This window comes from Melozone crissalis, unplaced genomic scaffold (genome assembly GCF_028551555.1).
Source record: "Melozone crissalis strain CALT ecotype California unplaced genomic scaffold, PUWL_Pcris_2 ptg000005l_1, whole genome shotgun sequence".
NCBI lineage: Eukaryota > Metazoa > Chordata > Aves > Passeriformes > Passerellidae > Melozone > Melozone crissalis.
Window position 1 is genome coordinate 44936612 of NW_026535783.1, and position 12126 is coordinate 44948737.

Below are 12126 nucleotides of genomic sequence, written 5' to 3' on the forward strand. Positions count from 1 at the left end.
TTTGTGTCTTACATATTCCAGTGATTTCTTAATTGATAAATACATGTTGATAGTGGTAGAAAGACTTAAGGCAAGCAAGGAAAGGATAAAAATGGGAGGCGACTGTGTCTATTGCTTTTTTGCAGTCACCTATCTGTAATCCTGTAAGCATTATAAATGTTGTAAGCATGATCTTCAGACCACTGAAGATGAATGCAGCATTGGATATAGAAAAATGGTTCATATTTTGTTTAAGTAGCATTAGTACAACACTGAATAGTACTGAATTTCAAGGGATATCTTCTTCGACTGCATTTTTCCAAAGTTCAGTTTCTGTTCTGACAACATATCTCTTCTTTCCCTGTCACTTCAGCAGTAATAGGACTTTTGTTGTTTGATGGGGGTTTTTTAATACTTACATTTGCTGGTTATTGAAATGATGCAGTAACATTCAAATTGCTACATCTGTATGGGTGCATTGTTGTGCTGGGCACCAGAAAATCAGTTGAAATGCATAGACCCTACCTTACTGTTTAATTCTGAACCAAAATGGCTTTTAGCATCCTGAATGAAATATCCTTTGTTAAAACTTAAGGAATACAGTTTCATAACCCTTATTCCTCATTTCTTTCTTTTAGGGAGCTAAACAGTAGGAGAATCTATCTAACCACCATCTATCTCCTCTTTTGGAGCATCTATCTAACCACTTATCAAATTGAAAATATTGCCTTTCTCTTTCTAAAATGTACAAGTTTAATGCTGAAGTAGAAATGCAGAAAATAATGTTGTTCTCCTTTAGAAACAATAATTCAACAAAGTTAATGGTTTTGACAAGTTGCTTTGTCAGGTTCTGCAGCTGTGGCATTAATGCAGTAAGTACGGTTTATTGTTGACAGTTTGGGTTACAGAGTACATAGGCTGCATTAAAAAGCATTCGGGAAGATTACGGCATTGAGGAAACAATTCCTTGAAAGCAGTGTAACATCAGTAACAGAAAGGGCCATGACAAGGAAGGAAGCAGAGGCAGACTGTATGGTCTGAGAACTCCTTTGACAGACTGCTCTTCTTTCTTTCTTACTTCTTTCTCTCTTGTTCTTTTGAACACAAGAAAACAAGATGCTCCTACCCCATTCTCAAACTGGGATGTTGGAACTTGATTGTCATGATTTATTGCTTTACCCTTATTCGTTTTTATTGCTTTATACTGAATGAGTACAAGTTAACTACTTACAGAAACTGTCATGTATTTGCTGGTATAAATATTTTAACACTGAGCACTAATGAGTAGAAAGGAGTGGAAGAAAAGGAAAAGAATGTTTTTGTGTGTTCTGGACCAGTCAGTATATTCAAGCTACTAACATGAAAAGTGTGCTATGGTGTACATATGAACCAACTGCTCATCTTATTATTTACCTCACCATAAAGCTGTGTGTGAGTGAGAACGTAAAGGATAAAACAAGAACTGCCTGCATTGCACTGTTTTCAGCTTTATTTTTCAAATAAAAGTAAAGAGAATGTAAAAGCACAAATATTAGTGTGTTAAAATTATTGACTGGATAGAGAAAGCATGCTTTTTTGTTTTTCTGATCTTGATTCTTGGCAAGCTCCAGTTTAACCCCGATTTAGTGTAATCTAAATCCTAACCCTGTCTGGAAACTAAGCCTTAAATTAGAAACAGTAATCATGGAAATTCATGTTGCCGCCCTTAGCAGTCCTCTTCTCTTTTATTCACCAGTGCAGAATAGACTTTCCTAAATATATGATAGCCTGCTCTTAAATGACCACATTCTCTGTCTTTGTTTCATTACCTCAGACTCTGAGTCCTCTCCTTGTGTTAGATACATCTGGTAGAGATGCTTGGATTCCTTTTTTTTTTTTTTTTTTTTTTTTTTGAGACACAGCTTTTTGTATTTTCTGTTACATTCCAAATGAACAGAACAGACATCCAAATTTGGGCATATTGATGTTCAGATGATATGCTCTGCTCTAAGCTATGACACGCCCATGTGGAGATCTGAGAATAAAGCCTTACTTTGAGGCTTGTGCTTTCATATGAATGATGAATCCACAAATGTTAAGTCTTGTTGTTCAGATATCATGTCATTGTTAAAGCAGAGTGAGAGGTATTTCATTGTTCATTTGAGACAGGTCATTCTGGGGAAAGCTTGCTATGTGCAGTCTAATTTTGCAGATTTTGAGTACTGGTGAAAGGTGCAAATTCCTTTTTCTTTGTTAGAAGATATCTAATTTCAAAGGCTCAGTGCACTCATTTGTTAAAACAGAGAACTTATTTAAAGCTAAATGCTAATAACAATGAATGTTAACTGACTTAATGCAATGTGAAATTGCTTCTTCAACATTCATACAAATGATAATTCAGTCTAAGTGGCTCTGTGTTCTGTTATATAGACATTACTTTGCAATTTGCAGGGTAATTGCATACAGAGCTACTAAACAAATTTGTTTTCTTTTGTATCAAAATGTGCTTTGCACATCTCTTCAGTATATGAAGATACTTTGAAATGCATGGGTTTTGATGGGATGGTATGGATAGCTGTTCTTATGATGAATTTTTACTGATCATCTTATCAATGTCTAATTCACTTTCCTCATGTGCTAAAATAGTGTGAAATTAAAGAGAACTCCCAAGCAATACCGAGATCTATTACTCTAGTGTAGACATTACCCTGCTTTACTGATGTACAACACCACTAAGTATCCATCTGTATATAGCAAATTTGAACAAAGGATCCCACAAAATAATTTATTGTGTGTTCATAATTACTTCTATTTGCCAAAATTTGCCTTGTATAGTGTTTCAGTACGAATAATGTTTGTTAACTGACACTTCTCTGATGTTTTATGTATTTTAAATCCAATTTAATTTTTATGTATAATTAGAATTGGCTGTGGTTTTATTTTTTAATTCCTTTATATCATGGTTCTTCAGTAATAGTACAGAATACCAACTTCACTGCAAAATGGTGATTTGAGTTCCTCCCCTAGTCTCTTTGATTTTACTGTTCTCAGTCCTGCATTCAGTTCAGAAGGAAGAAGAATGATTTTGAATAATACGGTCATGATGTCAAAACAGTGCAAATTATATGCTGCTGCCATTTGGAATAGTGAAAATAAAAGCTTTATTTACACTGTTCTTTGAAATAATAAACTTTATTGTGGCAGTTTATCTTCAGTATCTATAATGTATTCTGGGAATGCTCCATGTGTGCCTTTTTATTCTGTGAACTGCAGAATGACTAAAATTTGCCTGTGGCAAACCTATCAGGGAATCCTGAAATAGATTCACTTTCTTTTCTTTCTGAATAGAGTAAAGAACCACCTTCCATTTGCACAATAAGAATAACTGGTTTACATAACCAAAATTTTCAAGAGGCACAGTCAAGTACTGTGAGTATATATTTTAGCTAGGCAGATACACAGATTTAACTACAGGTTAATATTCTGTTCTACATATGAATATGAGCTCCAGTTTCATATTCTGGAACATGGATGTTTCGGTGGTGAAAATCGTTAAGGTGAAATTAAATACTTAACAAACATACTAGCCAGTTTTCTTGACAATGTCTGGTCTTAAGTTCTGATGCTGTTACTGTGCCTTTATAGTTCATAATCCAAAACCAAAGTCATAGCAATTTGCTTTGGATATCCATATCGTAATAATATCATCATATTGTACTGTAACTCAGAAGACTATTCACACTATTCAGTCTTTCTTTTAAAATCATGATTGTGATTGCCAGAGTGATTCAGTAAGGTAACTGTGCAAAATTTAAGACTTCAAAACTCAATCTGTTTCTAAAAGGTAACACTCTTCTTGCTGCTAGCAGGGCCTATGCATGGTCTAAAAGTTACCTTTTACAGAAAACATAGTAAAAATGTTAAGAAGCTGTGGCACAAATCCTAGCTAAATATGGCTGTCTTCCTTTTTCTTTAGCTGTGTTGTATATTAGACATGGAGGTTTTACCACAAAGCGTCAAAGCCATTGTAATGAAATCCTCTTCTTTCTTTGAGTCCAGCTTCTCCATACATTCTTACAGTACACCTGCATAGCTCGGGAAGTTCCATTCCTGAAATTTTATGAAATAATTACATCACTAAAAAAAACCCTAAAAGAGAGATTGCACCTTTTTTTGTTAAGATGAGAGGAAATAGAGTTAAGCAATGAGCAGAACAGAGTTTATAATATATAGTTGTGGTGCAGCTATGATTTTTTCTATCATTACCACTTAAAGATAAGTATGCTTTCTTTTTTTAATAGAACATAATTTTAACTTGTGGCTATTTTCAAGATACCACTCTATCAAAATTACTGTTCACGCAAAAACACTGAGTTTGAGCCTCTAAATGCTGTTGCATTTATGAGGGCAAGCTCACCTCTAGGACAAATGAAGCAACAAGTAAAATAATGTATTTTATATTTGTTTAAGGTATACTTATATTGAAATCTGAATGTAAAGGGTAATGTGCTTTTTCCAATCAAGCTTCTTGGAAGGGAAGCAATTACTAAACTGGCAGCAAGGACATTGTTTACAGAACATAGAATCATAAAATGTCCTGTGTTGGAAGGTATTTTAAAGGTCATCTATTTCCAAACCCCCTAGAATGCACAGGGACACCTTCCACTAGATCAGGTTGCTCAGAGCCCTATCCAGCCTGACCTTGAACAATTCCTTGCCAGGTTCAATTCCAGCTTCACCTAGGCCTTTCTGACCTCATCCCTACACAACCATACTTCATATCTCTACTCTTCTTAGGTCACCACCCATCCTAGCTCTAACTGCTTGTCCATTTGCTTCTTTCCTTTCAGTCTGACCAGCAGTTCCCTACTCAGCCCTGCTGTTCCCTTGCCTTCCTTGCCCAGTTTCTTGCTCCTGGGGTTTGCCAGCTCTTGCACGTGGTGGAAGACTTCCTTAAAGATCTGCCAGCTCAGTTCCACTCCCTTGTCCCTGAGGGAAGTCTCTCAGTGGATCTCACTGGCTATCTCCTTGAAGAGCTGGAAGTCTGCTTTCCTAAAGTTCAGGGGCCTAACTTTGTTCCTCACCTGGCCCATAGCCCTCAGGACTGCAAACTCCAGCAATGTGTGGTCACTGCAGCCCAGACTCCTTCCAACGCTGAAGTTCAACATCAGCTCACTTCCATTGGTGCCCTTCAGATCCAGGATTGTATCCCCTCTGGAAGGGCTGCTGTCTACTCCTCTGCTCCAGAAAGTATCCCTCATGCTTTCCAAGAGTCTCCTGGCTTGCCTGCAGCTTGCTGTGCTGCTTTCCCAGCACATTTTGGGATGGTTGAAATGCCCCAGCAGGACAAGAGCCTGTGAGCATGATGCCTCCTGTAGCTGGAGCAAGAAGGCTTCATCAGTAGGGTCCCTTCGATCAGGGGTCTGCACTTAAAACCATCCACAAGGTTCCTTTTGTTGTTTCGGTCCCTGATCCTTAGCCACAGGCATTTGCCCTGCTTGTGGCTGCTCTTCAGAGACAGCTCTTCACACTCAGTCTGCCTCCTGATGTAGAGGGCCACCCCTCTGCCTCTCTCTTTCCTCACCTGTCTCTTCTGGAGAACCTGTAGCCATCAGTAGTCACACTCCAGTCACATCCCACCAGGTTTCAGTAATGGCAAGAAGGTGACAACTTTCTGGCAGCTCAGTGGCTTCCACCTTCTGTTTGTTGTCCATTCTGTGTGCCTTGGGTGAGCAATGTCAAACTGATTGAATGTACAGAGATTTGAGAAATACGAAGAGCCATGATCCAAAGCAAGGCAAGGTCATTTTGTTGCATTCTCTCTTATGGGCTTATCTAGTAATCTCTCTCTGTAATTGTTTTCTACATTGTTCAGATCATACGCTGACAAATAACTTCTGTGAAGTCATGCAGCAATTGGAAATTATACTAGTGCTGAACTAAATGCATTCTTTTAATGCCAATAATGAAATTCAGTACCTTTAAGACAAATAACAGATTCAGAGTGTGTGGCCTATTTCTAAATCACTTGTATCTGTCATCCTAAACAAAATATGTATTACATGTATAAGTCACTAAACCACAAGGACAGAAAAATCTGACCTTTAATGGCCTCTAAAAATGACAGTACCAAATGGCTTTGAGAAGGTCAAGTCTGATTTAAATTGTTGATGAATTGGAAACTAATTGTCTGGAACTGAATTTTACATGGGAAGACCAGAATATACTGTAGTTTAGAACCTAGTGAGTATATTAATGATCAGTAAAAAATGTTTTTCCTGTCCACCTCACGTAAAATTATAGCGATACCAATATATAAAAAATTTGTAATAGTTACTTTCCTCTTACTGTGGCTGAGATGCAGTTGTACAATGATTTGATGCTCAACTTTGTTTCCTAGAGTGTTTGATGATCTGTCATACTTGGTATCACTAATGTGTAAAGACAGTTGTACAAATTATTAATAAACTTAGAGGAAAAAAAGTAAATATCCTAAAAATGAAATCCACTGTGATAAGCCTTCCAATTAGAAATTTCATCATTTCCCTTGTCCATTTGATGTTGTATATCTGGGTTTATTGCCAGATACCTGAAAGCCAGGTTGGATACCAGCCACAACTGTCAAAAATATAACAGTTCTGGGTATTTGAATGTTCGATTTTGATGTTTCTCATGAAAATTTCATGAAGAGCATTCATTCAAAGAGATTGTATGCATAAGGCAGATGGATGGAATTTAATTGCCCTTATTAAAAATAAGAAAGGGAGGCTCTTTACTACTTCATCCTATTAACATTCAAGATAGATTATCTTTGTTGTACACTTAGGTATTTGCAAAAGGGACTCTAGGGTTTTTTGTATAAGCCAAGTAGGAAAGGTAAGGTCATAAAAATCCTGTTCTGTGTCCCAAGTCAAATCTTGTCAGTTAATACCAAAGCAAGGACTTTTATAAGCAGACATGAAACATACCTTTCTTTGGGAAGAGCCTATGGCTGGTGAATGATTTGGCATTTATCAACTGATTGGTAGAAATCCTTGTTCTGAAGAGTCATGAAAGCTTTCTGGAGAGTTGTGTTCACAGTACCAAGGCCCTGGAATTGTTGGTGAATTGGGTGAAGATTATTTCTCCTCTGTTCTTCCAGTTGCAGGTGTTAGCATTGAAAGAAACAGATAGACCCACATGATTCCATGACGAGTGTCATCACCAAAATGTTGATTTCTTTGATAATGGGATGGCCTATATATGTGGCACCAGCTTGCTGAATGAAGGTGGGATTCAGCTCTCTCCAAGGGGGAAGGGATTCTCTGGTGAAGGGCTAGCAGGCTTATTGATAGGGGTTTAAATTAGATATGAGGGGAGGGAGATATCATCAGGTTTAATAGTGATAAAGTGTGGGACTTGCCATCCCACACATACTAGTTAGATTGCTGAGCCAGAAAGAGTCTGGAGAGGGTATGCAGGTCAGCAGCAGAGCACCAAGACAGTCCAGCCACACCAGACAGAAAGTCAGCGTCATTGGGGAGCAACTTAAAACTCTTTAGTGCTAACGCATGCAGCATGGGTGGTAGTAGAGATGTGTGGATGCCTGCAGGTCTATGACTTTAACTGGCATCATGGAAACGCAGGGACCTCTCTTATGACTAGAGTGTTGGGATGAAAGAATGCAGCCACTACACATCATATTTGAAAACTCGTGGCAGTCCGGTGAAGTTCCCACCAACAGGAAAGGGGAAAACATGACCCCACTTTTAAAAAGGGAGATAAGGAAGACCAAAGAATTACAGGCCAAGCAGTCTCACATCAGTGCTTGTAGAGGTCATGGAACAGATCCTTCTGGAAAATATGCTAAGAGACATTGAAAATAATTAGATGATTGTTGACAGCCAGCATGGCTTCACTAAAGGCAAATCATGCCTGACAAATTTGGTGGCCTTCTAGGATTGCGTTACAGCAGTGTTGACCAAGGAAGGGCAGCAGAAATCATCTGCATGGATTTGTGTGAAGCACGTGACACTCTTCCAAATATCATCCTTGTCTCTAAACTGGAGAGGCGGGAATTTTGACAGGTGGAACTCTTGGTGGATAAAAAATTGGCTGGATGGTGGCGCTCCTAGAGTTGCAGTCAGCAGCTCAATGTCTGGTTAGACACTAGTGTCAGCTGAAGATCCTCAGGGATTCATATTGGGCCCAGTGCTACTTGCACCTTTGTCAGCAACATGGGCAGTGGGATTGAGTGCTCCCTTAGCAAATATGCCAGTGACACCACGCTGTGTGATGGGGTCACCCCAGTGAAGGACATGGAGTGACCTTAACAGGCTTGAGACGTGGAACCTGAGGAAGTGCAGCAAGACCGAGTGAAAGGTTCTGTACCTGTGTTGGGGTCATTCCAAATAATAATAGAGACTTAGTGGAAAACAAATTGAGGCTTACCCTGGGAAAAAAGACAGGATATTTGTGGATGAAAAGTTTGATATGACCCTGCAATGTACACTCGCCGCTCAGAAAGCCAATCTTATTCTGGACTGCATCAGAGGCATGTCCTGGAGGTGAAGGGATATGCTTATACCTTTCTATTCTTTTGTTGTGAGACTCCCACCTGGAGTACTGTGTCCAGGTCTGGAGCCTCCAACAGAAGAAAGACTTTGATTAGTTAGAATGAGTCCAGTAGATAGCCACAAGTTGATGAGAGGTCTGAAATACCTCTTCTGCAAAGAAGAGCTGAGAGAGTTGGGGCTGTTCAGCCGAGAAAGGATAAAGCTCTGGAGACCTTGTTATGCTTTCCAGTACCTAAAGAGGCACTACAAGAAGGCTGGAGAGGAACTTTTCAAAAGGGATAGGAAATGGGAGATTTTCCCTAAGCTGAAGAAGAGTAGGTTTTGATTAGATCTTAAGAAGAAAAGCTTTACTCTGAGGGTGGTGAGGCACTGAAATAGGTTGCTCAGACAGGTTGTGGATTCCCCCATCTCTGAAGGTGTACAAGACCAGGTTGGATGTATCTCTGAGTAATTTGGTCTAGTGGAAGAGATATCTGTCCATGGCAGAGGGGTTGAATGCAGATTTTATTTAAGGTCCTAAACCATTCTGTTATTCTGTGGTTATCTATGTGCACTTGTATTGCAAGCAGTTAAGTAGCTCACGAGCAACATCATACCCCAGGAACTACAAAGATCTGTAGGCTGTGTTTGCTGTACATATTTTCAGAAAAGTCAGAAGACTTACCTGACATCTTTGAAAATGTGACACTTCTTAACTAAAGAGAGTTAATGTTGAACAATTTCTCCTGTTAGTTTTATCCCCTAATCAATTGCATGTCAGTAATGATTAGTTAAGACATTAAATAACATGTGGCTTATAGTGAGTGTTTATCCTCTTTCTTTGGTTATTTTTGATTTTCGTTTTTGAATGGAATTATTACTTTTCAGTAAAAATATTTTTGCCATTGCAGTGGAAATGAGGAGCAAGATTTTTTATTTCAAACAGGTTATTTTAGCTATGCAAACTTGATTTCTGAGAAATTTCCTGATCCTACTGTGCTTTCAGCTTTCAGTGTTACTTGATAGCAGGTGTCACATTATGAAGGCCAATTACTCTTGTGCAATATTTTTTAATATTTCAGTATTAACCACACTAGCATGAGGATTTGGGGCTGTATCTGAGTGTTTTAATAGACCCTGTTGTATCTATTCAATACCATTGTGAGTTTTGTGCCACTTTAACTTTGCTGTCCACACAGCTGCAATGTTTAGAATTTCTCGGTGTTTTGCAGTCCTATAAGGCATTCATCTTTGCAGCACTCCCCTATAGCAGTAAAGCACTATCAAGTCCATCTGTAGGATGGACAATCAAAGCACAGGGGCAATAGATGTTAAACAACAGCAGATAAGTAATAACGATAGAAGCAAGAAACATAACCTAGGTCTTCTGAGTTAGCGGCCAGATCTTACACTGCACTGTGATCCTTCCTTGTGTACTTCTCTGGTATAAAGAGGAGTTTTCATTAAGGTTGGTAGATTTGATAATGGTAACTTGATATTTCATGTAAAATAGTAGGGCCTCTTGCAAGAAGGGCAACATCAGTGTTGTATGGTACCTCAGTATGGGTCCAATGATTGCCTGCTAACTAGTGTATCTCGTATGATTTTATAATTATAAGGATTATAGCCATTTTTAATTAACTTTTTCTTTTGTATCAGCATTTTGATCAATTGTTTGTTGTTTATAAATAATGAGGTGATCACTAAATGTTAAGCAGGGTGATTCGGGCTTTCATGCAGCACTGTACAACTGAAATTAAATCCCTCAATTTATAAATTTCTTTTTCAGAGGATCAAATTCCTCGAGGTTTTCCAACCATTGATATGGGCCCACAGCTGAAGGTGGTTGAACGAACTCGTACAGCTACCATGTTGTGTGCAGCCAGTGGCAATCCTGATCCTGAAATAACTTGGTTCAAAGATTTCTTACCTGTTGACACAAGCAACAACAATGGCCGCATCAAGCAGCTACGCTCAGGTAGGGTCTTGTTACTGTTTCCACTGACGCCCAGAGTTGTTCTCTCTCACTTTTTCTTTCTTTTCTTTCTCTTCCTTTTTTAAAAATATTTTATTTATAGGTAATAATTTCTCTTTCCCCTCTCCTTTTCTGTGTTACTGAGTGTGTTGTCCATGTCTGTGATGTTGTCATAGCTTTCTATAGAGTCTGTCTCTATGTGTTTTGCAGCTTCTGTTTACTCCACATTGCTCACTGCTGTGACTGTATTTTTTGATAATTTTTTTCTTTACTGCTTTCTGCAGTACTTGATGGATCCATTTTCTCCTCTTTCTTTCTTCTTTCCTTTTAATTTTTTTTAACAAATTTATTTCAACATTGGACTTCATTCAGAAATTGCAAGGAGTACCAATGGTTATATTCATCAAAACCAAAACCTGCATTAGACACTTCAATTAAAATCTAAAATGTGTTTATTGCTGTCTTTTCCACATTTGACTTCACCAAAGATTAGCCAGTTTGGACACATCTTCTTTCCTCTCACAAATACATAAAGCACAGTACTTCTTCCCATGCAGATTTATACCTGAAAAAAAAAAAAAGGGAAATGAAATCTTTGGGAAATCTATGGAACAAACTTGGGGGTTTTTTGCTGGCTGAGCATTTTTCCAACACATTTAGCCACAGTAGTGTGCGTCCACGCTAAAGCTTTATGAATCCTATATTTTCTGGATCTACAGAAGTCTGCTTTTGGTGTAGATTCCAGCTTTTGCTGCTCTTTCTCTCTCTTTGCCCCTTGCACCTTCCTAGCAGTTCTCTCACTCTCCTCCTGCCTTAGTTTATTCTTTTGCTCTCTTTAGATTAAAAACAAAACAAAAACAGAAACAGACAAACAAATCTCTAAATTTATCGAGTTTAATGCTTATCCCAAAATAAGATCAGATCATTGATCACTGGGATATAATGAGCTTTTTTCTTCAACAATTGTAGTAGATATCGTTGTAGAATCTAAGTTGTTTAATCACGTGTCTTCCCAGAATTCTCAGCTTTTGACCTGTCCTGTGATGTTAAATCGTCTTGTTAACCTACTTTTTGCTTGTTGTCAGCAGAACTGTGTAAATTAACCTTCTGTTAATGTAAATTAAGATTTTTTTCACATGTGACATAGATGATTTAGTATATAAAGCTTTAACTGAAAACTTTGTACCAAATTATAAGGAATATAATAATATTTTTATGCTGTCTTTCTTCTCTCCGTATTTAAATCTCCAGAATCTATTGGTAAGTGCTTAGTTCTGAAGCGCACTTCACCCCCACTAATTTCCATATTCAGAATATTATGATTATGATTATGATAATTATTATATGATTAGTATTATTATTCTTAAAATGCATGGCATGCATTTTACTAACAGTCAGTGTAGTCACCAGACCCCTATAGTGGCGCACACGCACACCTCCACAGAAATGTTGTCTTATCAGTCATAGCAACACCTAAAAGAAACAGTACACATGTATCACATAGATCTAGAACAGTAAATGCCATAATCCAACCTAAACTACAGTGTTTGTTTTGAGATAGACTTCAGTATATCCTCTTTTTATATATATATAGATATATATATATATTTAAATAGAATTTCCAATATTTTCCTAAAATATGTCATAAGTACAGTTTTG

The 12126-nt window shown here is 37.9% G+C and overlaps 1 protein-coding gene across 22 annotated transcripts in view; it reads left to right on the forward strand.

Annotated features, from left to right (window-relative positions):
• The window catches only part of PTPRD (protein tyrosine phosphatase receptor type D), a 1150230-nt gene that overhangs the window by 1001134 nt on the left and 136970 nt on the right, over nucleotides 1-12126 (forward strand). For 14 of the 22 annotated variants that reach the window (XM_054282539.1, XM_054282426.1, XM_054282486.1 and 11 more), the window contains exon 13: nucleotides 10282-10470. In XM_054282539.1, coding sequence (XP_054138514.1) covers nucleotides 10282-10470 — 189 coding nt within the window. Of the gene's footprint in view, nucleotides 1-10281; nucleotides 10471-11718; nucleotides 11728-12126 lie in introns of all 22 variants that reach the window. The other 8 variants (XM_054282388.1, XM_054282398.1, XM_054282418.1 and 5 more) reach the window with 1 other exon arrangement.